Genomic DNA, 15,677 nt, shown 5'->3' with positions numbered 1-15,677 from the left:
CAACAGTTTTGTCCAGAAAAAAATACTGACAAATATTCATTGAAAATTATATAAAAATAAATATTAAAAATATTTATTTAAGAATTTAGAGTCTGGGATCAGTTCTACATATAAATTTAACGTAAAATATACTACTATTTCCGAGACATTCTAGCTTTTTAGAACAACCAACAAAAATATTATTCTCTGGGAAATGAATTCTACTGTATTTATTTCTGTGAGCTTGACTTTTTAAGGGATTACGCATGGTTTTACGACCTAGTACAGCAGACATAGGGTTAATGGTGAAAATGTTACTGAACATCTATAAAAAAAAATTAAGACGGCTCTGAAATGATAATCATCTTACGTTAAAGTCATTGAAGAATCTCTCCCATTCTAAATTCTTAAATGATGGCTTTTTTCATTTCGGTCAAAATTTTCAAGGTGCTTAAACGTAGTCACCTAAGAAAGTAGAATCTCATTTTGGATTAATTACTAATTTTAGGGTGTTAATCAATAAGTTTGTTATTATTGGCTCACAAGGAGCTTTCACAAAGGTAATCAAAGATCTCTCCTTGAAAACAGTCCCTGGAATCGGAGTGACAACAAGTCTCCTCAGATTTTCAGCACTCTCCACCTCTTTTGATAGTATTTGCAAATAAATTTGCATTATCGCAATAGTTGCTTGCCATTGATTTCTCATTGGTAGCAGCTATTGGTCTTTACTAGAATTTGAGTGGCAATCAGCCCCTCCAAGGTCCCAGTTCTCTTCGCACTTATTCAGCGGAGATCTAGTCAGTGCTCTCTCCTCGGCCTTTTTTCCCCCTTGACTCTACTTGGCTGTTTGACCTCACTCTTTTTCTTTTTTTGAGGAGGTAGTGATGTGGCTTAATGTTCTTGGTTCCATGTGGCGTTTCATGTTTTGCCTCTGCAGCAGTTTGTCTGATCCGCGCTTGTTGCTCATGTATGTTAGTATCCACATTCAAGGGTTCTCCTATTATTATTTGTATACTGTGTTTTTTTTTTCTTTTTACAGTAAAACAAATCAATCTAATATCTAACCAAATCTTTATAATTAGGATAAAACGATGCTCGGTAAAAATGGCACTGGTAAAAAAGCCAACTCTCCAGAGGTTGAAATTTAATTATAGATCCGTTGTTTCTGCGTGAAACTGGCATTGCCTCACCTTTTTCCTTAGACCTCCAAACATGACTCTCAGGATCGTCATGGACATGGAGTATGTACTTACATTAATAATGGCTTCCTTTATGACAGGAACATCCTCAAAGAAAATCTTAAACTACCTTTCATGTGCTTCTGTGTAGTACTTACAGAACCGTTTTATTATTTGCTCTATACCGTCCCCGCAAACGATAATATCAATATCTTTGAGAGTATCGCGGAGAAAATTAATCATATCCTGTTTGCCCATCTCTCTGCCAACATCCACATCTGTGGAGATTTCAATGTTCATACCGTTGAATGGCTGGTCTACTCAAGTAAGACAAATGATGAAGGGGGTGTTCTATCACGATTTCTTCCTTGCTTATGATATGGCTCAGTTTGTTGACGAACCACTCGAATTCCCAATGCTGATGGTAAATTTTACAAGCTTTCTGGATCGTTTTCTGATAACTTGCCCTGAACTGTGCCCATCCTCTGTTCTGTCTCTGCTGGGATCCTCCGACCACTCGATTGTCCCAATTAAGTTTGAAAGAGAGTATAACAAGATCTCAGCTGTCCTTTTCCATCACACTGTGTATCGCTACTCGATCGCCGACTGGAACAGTTTCCGTAGTTCATATAAAAATATAAAAACATACCTCTGTGCTTCATGTCCAAAAGGGTCGTGTCCTTATTAGATTGGATGTCGGTATAGACAGTTATATACTTTAAAAACTCCAACTGAAACCAAATAGCCAACCGCAGTACACCCCGAAATGTGCTGCTACCATTGCACGCAGAAATCATTATTTTAATTGATTTAAACGAAATAGATGTTAAGAAACTAAAAATGTTTCTAGAAATGCCAGCAAGAACTGCAAAAGGGTTGTAGAAAACGCGAGAGTCTTGACCTATAAAAATTAAACTGCTAGTTGAACAGAGGATTGGTTCCCACAGTGTTTGGCACAAAAAAAAACAAAAAACAAAACAAAAACAAAACAAAACAAAACAAAACAAAAAACAAAACAAAACAAAACAGGATTCTGAACAGATGCGTATCTTCCATGTCAACCATCATCAACGAACTGAAAGTGATTACGTCAACATTCGACAAGCCCAAACTATATCCAAGAACTTTGTATAAAACTCCCCCACTCCTGTGTGATTAGGGCCGCCTGCCCATTAAATTTCCTCTAATGGTTGAAAATACTCTGTGTGACATCCATATATCTGTCCGAGATTTTGCCAGATTTATCAAGAACCTTAATTCCAGCAAATTAACTCACCCTGACAACATTTCAATCACAGTGCTAAAATAACTGCAACGAGAACCTATACTAAGAAAGTTGTTTAAACGCTGCCTTAACGGGACATACTTCCCAACTCAACGGCCTGTTCAGTATTTAAAAATACAAGAGATCGTTCTTTTACTTCTCAGTACAGACCAATTAGTCTCCTGTGCGCCGTGAGTAGCTTGTTTGAGTCTGTGTTAAATTGAGAAATTATCAACCACCTCAGTAAAAATAACCTATTCGGCAACAAGCAATATAGTTTTCGATCTGAGAGATTAACAGTTGATGTGCTGACAATAATATAACGACAGGATCAATGAATCTATTGACGGCCTCCTCGTTTCTTGAGTGATAGCTCTTGACATATCTAAGGCATTTAACAGGGTTTTGAACAAAGGTCTATTTCACAAGATTTCCAGCTAAGGAATTGCTAGAAATAACTTCTCAATCACAAAATCCTTTCTCTCCAATAGGTTTATTAAAATAGTCGTTGATGCGCATAAATTCGAAGCTCACAGTATCAACGCTGGAGTACTTCTATCCTGGGCTCAACTCTCTTCCTGATTTTTATCAACGACCTGCCAAATCATATTCATAATGGGGTAAAAAATGGCTAAAAAATGCATCCCAAACCAAACTTTTATCTTTCAACACCAAAACTCAAATTCCAATTCGCCCCCAGTTGAAATAAACGGCTCTTGCCTTGAGGAAGCACCTTGATTTGACAAACTTCTGGAACGGATTGTCATACCTCGCCTGAAATGGAAGATCTACATAAGATCCGTTTCCAAAATCACTGGAAAAATAATCGGATCATTTTACCGCTCCAGAAAGTATCTCACTTTCGGATCAATCCTGAATATTGTTTGCGAAAAGCACTGCTACCGTAAAAACTCTATCAGCTCTCTTCGCAAACAATATTTACATATCCTTCCTGACGATGTCTTATTAGAAAGATGAAAAGTACCATGGCGGCAAACTTCGAACTACACATGGAACCTATATTAATTAAGAGAGAAAAGGGTACTCTTAGGAGCTCTTTTACAGATGTGGCAGCAGTCAGTACTCCATTTTGGGATGCATTTGACTCTTGTACAGGTAAAGGATTGCACCGGAAGTGAAATACTTTCGGGAGTCGTAGAATAATCCAACCATTTTGCCAGTGATTTTTGGCAACGGATCTTATGTAGATCTTCCATTTCAGACGAGGAATGGCAGTTCTAGAAGCTTTTTCTCGATCTAAACACCAAAGAAAAAAAAAATCACCAGAAAAGTTGAAAAAATAAAAAAGGTCGGAAACTCTCTGTTGTCTTTAACAACGTTTATATATATATATATATATATATATATATATATATATATATATATATATATATATATATATATATATATATATATATATATATATATATATATATATAATACAAATAATATAAAAATCGGAATCGGTAATTGTATCGGAATCGAGAATTTAGTACGGAATCGGGAAAAATCACTAATATATATATATATATATATATATATATATATATATATATATATATATATATATATATATATATACATATATATATATATATATATATAACAATGCAAATAAGTAGGTCGATTTATGACATACTTTAAAAGACAAAGATAAATTATATTGTTAGTACATGTTTTCTGAATTTTCTAAATACTTTCTCACACTTGAGGCTATTCTCTCCACAAATCTACTATCAGACCATGTATAGAATATTTTTGTTATATTTGGACTGGTGAATTCCTATCTCAGTTGAAGGTGCAGAAAAGTTTTTGTAATTTGATTGTATTCGAAAAAGATCGTGATGATGAAGCCCATTTGGAGCACCGGCTGCCGAGAGCACGGATTCAAAAGTATAAAATTAATATAAAACAAAAGTCACAAACTCCAACACATTCTGTAAATTGCATTCTCTGTGTGTGTATGATACCATCGACACTCTCCACGCTAACGTCCACATCTATGTTCTGTCGAAAGCGTGTTTGTCAGTTGACGTCAACTTATCTCAATTTTCTAAAACTTTCTCAGTTTGGTTCAAGCCACAACTCGCAACTATTCTCAACTGAAAGCTGTCGTCAACCGACGCAAGCCCAAGACTGCACCCAACTGATTCAAACTGTTGCAAAACTCATCACCGCTCCAAAAACTGACCACAAACAAACCCAAAACACACTGACATCCATTGTTAGGTCCTTTGTCCCAAATGATTACCACTCCTTGATTAACAACTATATTCAGCTTCCCTTATGTACATTGTTGAACAACTTCTACTGCATTGTTCTGCTGATAAACCCAATTCCTCTTGTTTTTATATAAAAAGTGACAAAAAAAGGGAAATGAGTTTATTAGCAGAAAAATGGAGTGGAATTTGTTTTTATGTTCAATGTAAACGTCGGTTGTATCACAGAAATACATGTTTTCAAAATTACATCAAGCTGCTTTACGCTTCGTCTGGAGCATTTCCCATAAAAAATTACTGTCATGTATTCAAAATCTTTTTGAAACAAACAAACAAACAAACAAACAAACAAAAAACAGCAAAAAACTCATACGTTATAGCCTTTAATTTCATTGGCTGAATCGTACAAAACAACTGATTATGTATTAAAAAAAGATCGTGATGATGAAACTCATTTGGAGCACCTGTTGCAAACGCCGATGAAAGAAGGCGTTCCCAAATTGCCCTCCCCCCTAAAAGAAGAAGATTTACTGATGTAGACGTGGCGTTCCCCCTAGCTATGCCCATAAAAACCTAGGAAGAATTGCTTCATCGCAAGAATCTCCAATCGTTCACGATGAAAGGTCTTTTGTTGGCGGCGTTTGGCATCAGTTTACTGATCTCATCAGCAAACGCAAAGGGTGAGTCACTAAACACCGTGTCTTTATTTTCGTATCAGATACGCTTATTTCATTGTAATCAAAACTTCAATGAGACAAATTCAAAAGTGTTATGCAATGATAAAATTCAAAGTTAAGTTTGGAATTTGCCTTTTTTTGTTTCATTTTTCTTATTTTGTTCTAGCTGTGGATGGTGCATCCGCTATCTCATACATTTCAACCGAGAAATATTTTCAACATTCTACCGGCCCTGTTAAGTGCAATTGTTGGTATCTCTCTTGCACCTAGTTCACTGGGTATATTTGTGAAGGAGATTTTGAAATTCCCTTTTTTTTTCCATTCCGGTAGCTCCTGTAATTACTGGAATGGTGAAGATCTTTCTAAGATTTAATGCCATACAAGACCTTGGTATCTTTTACCTCTAAGTTCTGTTTAACCCAGCATCATTGGGGGGGGACACACCAACTTCTAAGGTTGATTCTTTTTCATTTGTATCCTACATCACCCTATCCATCCAGCGTGGCCGCAGTCGAGATTGAACTCACTACACGAGTTTGTAGTGTAATTCAAATCTTGTCGGTAGCTGAATACTTGATGCTTCGCCACGGCTATCAAGTGTATTTTATATCGTGACGTCATCACTAGACGGGGTGCCTAGTTCCATCTACCCTCAAGAGAAGGATAAATCGCGGTAGTTTCTCAACCTAGTATTTTACCTCGCAGTACATACAGCGCCTCGCCTAACAGGTAAACTCTTAAGCTACTGGCTACATAACACTGAAAATCTTAAGAAATAAAATTCATGTACCTAGGATGGTTTATAGAAAGTAATATCTTTGTTTACATACATGTACATCGCGTACAGACATCATCAATTTTACATGCAAAATATCCATTCCCACTAGCCGATAGTTTTTTTTTTTTATGCGCATGCGCATATTCGCTTCATTCCTTCAAGTTGTTTAGAAAACAACATCAGTCGGAAACGCTAGATGTTTTGATTTCAATTCTAGCTGATGACACCAACTCATTTTTTTCATGTCTGTATTAATAAACAACATCAAAAAAAAAAAAAAAAATTAAATAATACGTACATTTTACTCGCGGTTTTGAATTTGTAAGTACGAAGAAAAACCTATATGTCTTTTCGATTAGACAAACAAATATTACTTTCAAATCCAAAATTCTAACGTTTCCAAATGCGTGCGTTTTTCTTTATTTTAATAAAAATAAGCATTCCAAACATTAATTCGAATATACGAAGGCATGTATTTTTTTTTTATTACCCCTCTTTGACGGATTAGATTAACAATTATTAATTTCAAATAAAAATTCGGTGCTTTTGCAGTGTACACACCGTGTTATATTTCAGATAGGATTTCAAAGTTAAATGAAATTTATATGGTATCTTTCCGTTTTTAATAAATTGTTAGGTGATAATGCAGAACAGTTATGTTAAGAATGGCTTTCTAAATAATAACGTTGTTCTTTCTGTATAATTCTTGCACTGCACAAGTACCAATAATTCTAACGTTCCGAATGCGAGCGTTTTTTTTTCAGACTTTACATTACACTTACGAAAACATACCTATATATATATATATATATATATATATATATATATATATATATATATATATATATATATATATATATTAATCATTTGTTCATATTATAAGCTCTATTTCCTTTTCGGTTTTATTGAGCTTTTACATCTGGCTGAGTTCATTTTATTTGTAAATATTAACTCTTTAATATTTATAATATATTTTAAGTTTACCATTTTGCTTACCTTGGTAAACTTATTGTAATTTTTATTATTATTATTATTATTATTATTATTATTATTATTATTATTATTATTATTATAATAATAATAATATATATATATATATATATATATATATATATATTCATTTATCAATTAAATAAACAAATATTAATAAAACTGCAATTTTTTCCGAATGCGTGCATTTTTATTATTTTTAATTTTTCTGATAGAGCTTCCTTACACAGGACATTATGACAACACAAAATGCAGGTTTATTTCTCTGATAAAAAATTCCTTACAAATTTTCGCATGCGTGTTCGTGGTTCTGTTTTTTTTTTTTTTTTTTTTTTTTTGTTTTTTTTTTAGAAAATTTCCTGAAATATTTACTGCATTCAAATAATTTTCATACAAAATATAATTTTTCGTAACTAATAAATTATATATAACCATTAGATTTTTAGTAAAATTCCTTTGTACACATTTTGCAGTTTTCGTAACAAAGTTCAAAATTTATTGTAATGAATGGATGAATGAATGAAATCCATCACGACCGAAGACGAATACACTTCGTACTTTTAAGTAAATCTTGATTGACAGCGGGTCAAGTTCTCAGTTCTATTGCCCATTATTTTTAAAACGACACTTCGCTTACAGTAGAATAGTTAATTTCCATGAATATAATTTCCATAAAAAAAAATAACAACAAAAAACAAAAAAGCAAAACAAAAAACCCAAAACAAAACAACAACAAAAAAAAACTATTACGAATGTATATTTTGTTTAATCTATTTTATTATAATGTATGAGGACAAAATATTAAAATGTATCACATACAACCTGGCAATGCTGGGTACTTCAGCTAGTCTTTAATAAAGATAAATAGTCTTTTTTTTTTAAATAAATGATATAAATTATAAATATTTGTATTTTTTTTTAGTTTTGATCTTAAATAAAGTAGTTGTATTATTTTATTTAACAATATAAATCATTAATATTTGATTTGTTATATACTTTTAATTGTCCCAGCACTAACTGCACGGGCATTCAAAATAATCTCTTGATTTTTCGTTTCTCTTGTTAAAAGGTTTAAAGGTTCTTCTTTTCACACAAACATTACTTTCAGACAAGTCGTAGCTAACATGTGATATTACTTTCAGACAAGTCGTAGCTAACATGTGATATTACTTTCAGACAAGTCGTAGCTAACATGTGATAATTTACCATTAAGCTTTGTACATATTCAACATGTCACATCTTTGATGAACACAATCACTAACTTAAATACTTAATCTATAGTAATTATATTATCTATCAATCTATATACAAAACTGATCTTGTTTGTCTGTTTGTTTAAGGAACAGTCTCTATCAAAACTGATTTGTCCATTGTTAATCTAAAAACTTTAAACGATATATGCAAGATCTGGACCTGTGGAACAAATTCACTTGATTTTAGCCAGTAAAAAGTAGCAGCTAAAGGGACAAAATTAAAAAGAATTGTCCCTTGACAAGCGTAAGTCAACTTAATGTGATCTTGTAAGCATACGTAAATATTCATTTATAGGTTAAATAACGTTATTTTTTAAGCTTTTATATTCGTATAGACTAAGCTCAGATGATAACGAATAATGCTGGCGAGCTAAACGTTTTGGTTTCGATTCTAATTCACGGTACCCAAGTCATATTTTTATTTATTTATTTATTTTTAACTATGAAAGCTCTACTATATATTGAGTACAATATAATAATCAATAGAAAATTTGCATAAATTAAAGTATCACATTTAAGTGTATTTTACGAACGGGCGATACCGGCGGCAAGTTAATTTACGATGAAACTATTTACTGCGAAACTATTATTTAAAAATATGCTATTTCCATTATCTTCTGTATCTGGAAAAAGTAACCATTTAAGGAAGATAGCAAATAATTAATATAACTGTCTTCGTTGTTAGGTTATGTTGGCTGTTTCTGGTCTTTCATGGTTGAACTTCCTTAGAATGGTTTATTGTTTAATCATGCAGCAAAAAGCGCAAAACGACGGAAAGCCGTTTTCTTAACATTTAATGAGTTTTATTTCTCATGCTTAACATCATTGCTAAAGCACTTATTAAATAAACTACCGCATTTATTTATTTTATTTAACGGCATTAAATATTAATATTTGTGTTATTACATATACTTATAAGCAGCACGTTTTTAATTAGCTTGTTTTTATATATGTCGGTACTTTGGATTTTTTTTCAAGGAATATAGTTACATGGAAACTTCCAGTGTCAAATGGCGTTAATGTTGTAGAGAACAGATACTGCATTTTGAAATGTTTATTTGCACAATATATATATATATATATATATATATATATATATATATATATATATATATATATATTAGTGTTGGGACGATTAATCGGAATCAGAAACGGGAATCGGAAAAATCGGAAGATTTGTGGGTATCGGAACATTTGGTGCCTATTTTTCGATGCCAAATCGATTCTTTTAATTGTCTTTTTTTTTTTAAATTTGATTTTGTTTAAAGCAAACTCTTCCATTGCTGGTAATAATGATAAAATAATAAATATTTATTGATTTTAAATTACCAGTAAAGTAAAATCGATAGATCATCCTTCACAATTGTATTTTGACGTTTAGGAAAATATCTGCATATTTAACATGTGTTTTTACGAAAATCGGGGGAAATAACAATTTTATAGTTAAATAATTAGAGATTTATAAAATAAAGCTTAATCTATGTGGGTGCATTCTATCGCGCACCCTCGTTGCAGCTACAACAAGCCTTTTAAGCCCATATGCCTGCAGTACTCCCATTTTTATTGTATGCGAAGAATATGATCTTTCAACCGTAACACCGGTCAGCTTAATCAAGCTACATACAGACGGCTAAAATAGCATTTTTCATAATCGAAAAACCTATTAAAAAATCCCCCTTGCAGGGTCCTGTGAATCTCTTCTCCCCCCCAATATATATATAGTTAACCGCCTACGTAAATTTAATACTGTCCCCTTTTTAAAATTCTAATTTGATTAGTCCAACCATTTTATCTTAATCTAATCTTCTGATTTTTTTCTTTCTTTTTATTAATATTTTGCAGACTCCTGGAAAACAACAATTATACATTATATAATACAACATAAAATCATCAATACAAATTTTTTCTAACAATGAACATTAACTTCTAACTAATTACATAAAACAACTTTCTTCTGTCATAAAAAAATGTTAAAAAATGTCGTTAAAACTAAAAAAACAACGTTCACGATTTAACTGTCCATTGCTTCTGACATGAAAAAGAGCATCAATCCTTTTTTCTTTTATCTTTTCTTTTTTTTTTGTGGTCATTCCTCAACTCTCTGAATCTCTCCAAAACTAACTACATCACGTGTTCTCTTACGTCACCTAATTACGTGTCTCATACCAATCTAATCCACCTAGTTATTTGTTTATTCCAAACCCCAAAATAATGTTTACATATATTTTCTATTTTCACATTCTTTTTGCGATTCACACGTCAATCATTTCTTTAACAATTTAATTGTTTATTCTTCTAATCATAATAACTGATCCAGCGACCATCCGTCGCTCAAATCAATTAACAAGAATAAAATAGCAACAATAATAATAATGTTTTGACCATTGCTCCCGCTTGCCACAGTTAACAGATACTACGCTATGATCACAGCCTAAAGGGTCATAACATTACACTCCTTTCCCACCTATTTTCAAAAATGTACGGCATACATTTTTCCTATACGTCCTATTCTCACCTTATTCTTCACACCTGCGAGCCTGAAAAATATCAGATAATATCTCCGCTATGCATTTTCAATATATTTTCATCCTTTTTTCAATAAATATACGGCGCAGACATATGTTTCCTATGTATCCCGTCTTAAATAATTTATTTGGCCGGACCATTTTTCACGGCCGATATGGCATCATTCGGGGATGTGGGTAAAGTAACCTCATGTTCGTTAACAGCTGTCATTCAGCCATCCCATGCCAATTCCAATATCAAGGCGCCTCCCGCCTTGTCTCAAAAAAAATTTTGCCGACATCTCATCCGACAGATTTCTGACTTCTTTTATAAAGGCGATATTCTTTAAACCTTTAATTCACAATACGGGAACATTTTACTTCTAAAGTTCTTACGTATCAGTGGCATATATTCTATATTTTCCTTTTTTTATTATTCTTTCTCCTACTTCAGATTCACTACATAGTGGCCACGTCACCACTACACGTCCGCTCTTGTGTTAGAAGTTCTGTTACTCCAAAGATTGGGCATTTTCAATCAGCCGAAGCTCACAAGCGGCCCTATCTGCAAGCTTAATATAAGTGGGTGCATTCTATCGCGCACCCTCGTTACAGCTACAACAAGTCTTTTAAGCCCATATGCCTGCAGTACTCCCATCTTTATTGTATGCGAAGAATATGATCTTTCAACCGGTAACACCGGTCAGCTTAATCAAGCTACATACAGACGGCTAAAATAGCATTTTTCATAACCGAAAAACCTATTAAAAATCCCCTTGCAGGGTTCTGTGAATCTCTTCAAAAAAAAAATAAAAAATAAAAAAAATAGTTAACCGCCTACGTAAATTTAATACTGTCCCCCTTTTTAAAATTCTAATTTGACTAGTCCAACCATTTTATCTTAATCTAATCTGATTTTTTCTTTCTTTTTTATTAATATTTTGCAGACTCCTGGAAAACAACCATTATACATTATATAATACAACATAAAATCATCAATACACATTTTTTCTAACAATGAACATTAACTCCTAATTAATTACATAAAACAACCTTCTTCAGTCCTAAAAAATGTTAAAAAATGTCGTTAAAACTGGAAAAACAACGTTCACGATTTACAGAAACTGTCCATTGCTTCTGACCTGAAAAACAGTATCAATTCTTTTTTCTTTTTTTTAACCAGTTCAAAACAACCGATGGCCATTTCCTCTATAAACTTCTGCAACGGTGTAAATATTTCAATCATAATTGACACCATTCAAAACAATTTCATCTGTGCGTGCTCCCGTTACATTTTCTTACTGTCTCTTTCTCCCTCTCATCGGTCCATTGTTTTAAACAGAAGAACGTGATTCGTTTTTCCCCCCTTCTAACTTTTACATTAAGTGATATTTTTCTTCAGTTCATAACGAGCTTATTTCTAATACGATAAACATTTTTCTTAACTATTTTCTATATATAAAGTTTTACATCTGTGTGTCTGTATGTCTTTCTTTTCTTTCTTCGTGAAAAGGTTGTACGTGTGTATTACTTTTTTTCTATTGTTCTTTCTTTTTTCTTTTTTATTCCAGACATTTTATTGTGTTTTATGTGTTTTTCTTGTCTTTTTTTTTTCTTGACACGAAATCTACATTCCAATTTCAGGACCTGCTTCCACGTTGTATTTTTCACAACCCAGGTTCGACATCGCATCGTCGATGCGAACTGGTCAACGGACACCTAATGAGTGTTTGTTGTATATTGGTTTATATTGGAGGAGATGATATATTAAAACGTGTCATGTGTTATCTAGTGGATGTAAGATATTGTTCTTTTAACAGACAGATAATAAACGTATAAATCGTATGTATGTTGTCTACCCAGGAGGACATGATATTGACGTGTAAACTGAGTCATGTTGTATCAGACTTATCACACGGGATATTTTTACAGTTCATATGTAAGAAGAATAATATATGCTTCATACCTTTTTTTTGAAGAGTTCTTTTAACTTCCTGCTGCTCCGTGACGAACCATGAAGCGATCAGCACCAATCAATTGAGACATCTGTTCTTATTTGTGAAACCATTAAAACAACTCTTTATATTTTTATAATATAAATTTATTACAGTTGTCTCAAATGGTTTTCACAGGATCTGCAGTTTCTACATTTTCTATTCTTACAGCTCGCTCCTAGCTGTCTGTCCATCCATGTCTAGTCTGCTCTGGTGGTCAATCCTCAACTCTCTGAATCTCTCCAAAACTAACTACATCACGTTTTCTCTTACGTCCCCTAATTACGTGTCCCTTACCAATCTAATCCACCTAGTAATTTGTTTATTCAAAACCCCAAAATAATGTTTACATATATTTTCTATTTTCACATTCTTTTTGCGATTCACACGTCAATCATTTCTTTCACAATTTAATTGTTTATTCTTCTAATCATAATAACTGATCCAGCGACCATCCGTCGCTCAAATCAATTAACAACAACAACAACAACAACAACAACAACAACAACAACAACAACAACAACAACAATAATAATAATAATAATAATAATAATAATAATGTTTTGACCATTGCTCCCGCTTGCCACAGTTAACAGATACTACGCTATGGTTACAGCCTAAAGGGTCATAACATTACACAATAAGTAATGCTCTTGACCCACTTCCTAGAGCAGTAGGGCAACGAAACTTGGCACAGTTATTAGTCTTTCTCTACATAGGAATCACCCAGAGTTATGCATTTCTCCTATCGCTTGATGCAGCTCTGGAGACCATTTTTGTAGAACACCCCAGGTTGGCCCTCCAACCACGACGTCACTTCAGAAATCAAGGCTACATCATCTGGGAAACGCTTTCTTTTCAATAACAACTTCATAGTTGGGAAGAGGTGTAAGTCAGAGGGTGCAAGGTCAGGAGAGTAGGTAGGATGGGGAAGGATTTCATAACCACACGCCTGTGTTATGATCTGGTGACATGCAAGTTGTGGACCGGAGCGTTGTCCTGCAGCAGGAGGGTACCTTTGCTGATCTTGCCCGCCTCTTGATTTTGATAGCTTCCCTTAATTTCCTCAGAAGTGAAGCATAATAGGCCCCTGTAATTGTGGTACCCTTTGTCAGGAAATCTGTCATCACTACTCCGTCCTGATCTCAGAAGACTGTGAGCATGACCTTGCCAGCGGAGGGCTGCACCCTTGACTTCTTTGGAGGTGGAGTGTTCAAGTGCTTCCACTGCATTGACCGAGCTTTGGTCTCTGGATCATAGTGATGGACCCAGGTTTCATCCTCTGTAATCAGTCTTTCGAAAAACTTTGACTCATCTTCTTGGCAGATCTCCAAATTCATCATCCAGTCCTCGACGCGTTCTCGCTTCTGGAATGGTGTGAACAACATGGGAATCCATCTTACAGACACCTTATTCATATGCAAATAGTCATGAATGATAGTTTCCACAGACCCTGTACTAATCTTGACATCTTGGGCTATTTGGTGAATAATAATGCGCCGATCTTCCAAAATGGCAACCTCAACTTGACGGACAGATGCCTCATCTGGGAGCTGTTTCCACAGACTTCCTGCCTTGTTTGAATTCACAATGCCAGCGTTTTACAAGGTCATATGATAGGGCATTATCACCATGTTTCTTTGATTTCATCAAAAGTCTCCTGTGGTGTGCGTCCTTTCAAATACAAAAACCGGATCACTGCTCGACATTCAACCGGCTCCATTTCACACCTGACTCAGTTCAAACACCTGTAAAACAGAAACCACAATTAGTCCAGAGCTGTAATTTGTCACATAACCCGTATAGATATAAATCATTGAACATGCAAAATTTCAGCTAGATCAGACAACTGGAAGTGTGTCAGGGGCATTACTTATTGCACACCCCTCGTATATATGAATATATATTTATATCTATCTATCTATCTATCTATCTATATATATATATATATATATATATATATATATATATATATATATATATATATATATAAGAACAACGTTTGAATTAGTAAGGCACAAGGCCTTTCAAAGTATGGAAAATGCACTTCGTCAAAAAGGCTAAGGAGCCATAAAATAATGTTTTTTTTTTGTGACTAGACTATATATGGTGCGTCAAAATTAAAAAAAAAATAACTTTACTTTCAGTTACGTCATATCAATAATATTGTGGGTTCTCCGTTCGCGTTTGAAGTAGAAGTACGTTTTACTTTTAAATTTTAATGTTTAAATTGTCCCTTACAATAATACTCCACGTTAAAAAACGACCCTGGTGTCTAACTCTGTCCCGTGGGGAGGCATAGTAAATAGGTACAATAATACTGTGGTGTCTGGGTTCCGACTGGAAATTTATAAAAACCAACAGATCTATAATTTATTCAAATCAATAATATTTGAATAACACTAAACTATCTAGCATCTAGAGAGTATATTCTTCTAATATATAAAATAAATTCAGCCATTTCATGATTTCTTTGTTAACGATAGCTTTCATAATTAAAAATGTATATTTGATTCTGATTCGTCAGTTTTTCGTGTGGTTAGTTGCAGTATGTTAAAAATAATATGTAATTCGATTTAATGTTTTCCAGCAAATATTTTGCTCGAGTTGGATTTATTTTCCAATGGACGCCATCTTAAACAATGAACGTAAATATTTAATTTAATTTAAAGAAACCATGATGGGCTAAAGTGCTTAAAACCTTAAATTTTTCAACCCAAACAAGACATATTGCAACTTTGAGATCATGCGGAGATCATGTGGAGTTGAGCAGCGAGATGTTTGTTCACTTTACATTTAAGCGTCTGCAGGTTAGTAAAACCAAGGAAACAGGAAAAGGAA

General features: G+C 33.5%; 1 protein-coding gene across 1 annotated transcript in view; it reads left to right on the top strand.

Annotated features, from left to right (window-relative positions):
- Positions 1–5,182: 5,182 nt before the first annotated feature.
- Positions 5,183–15,677, top strand: part of LOC145293929 (uncharacterized) — a 119,369-nt gene continuing 108,874 nt past the window's right edge. The window contains exon 1 of the mRNA XM_080140755.1: positions 5,183–5,320. Within this exon, the coding sequence (XP_079996881.1) occupies positions 5,257–5,320 (64 nt within the window). The 5' untranslated portion in view covers positions 5,183–5,256. The remainder of the gene's footprint in view (positions 5,321–15,677) is intronic.

This window comes from Euprymna scolopes, chromosome 15 (assembly GCF_053919585.1).
Source record: "Euprymna scolopes isolate OS-2025 chromosome 15, ASM5391958v1, whole genome shotgun sequence".
Classification (NCBI taxonomy): Eukaryota; Metazoa; Mollusca; class Cephalopoda; order Sepiida; family Sepiolidae; genus Euprymna; species Euprymna scolopes.
The sequence above is the reverse complement of the archived record's forward strand: the minus strand, read 5'-3'. Positions and strand labels throughout refer to the sequence as shown.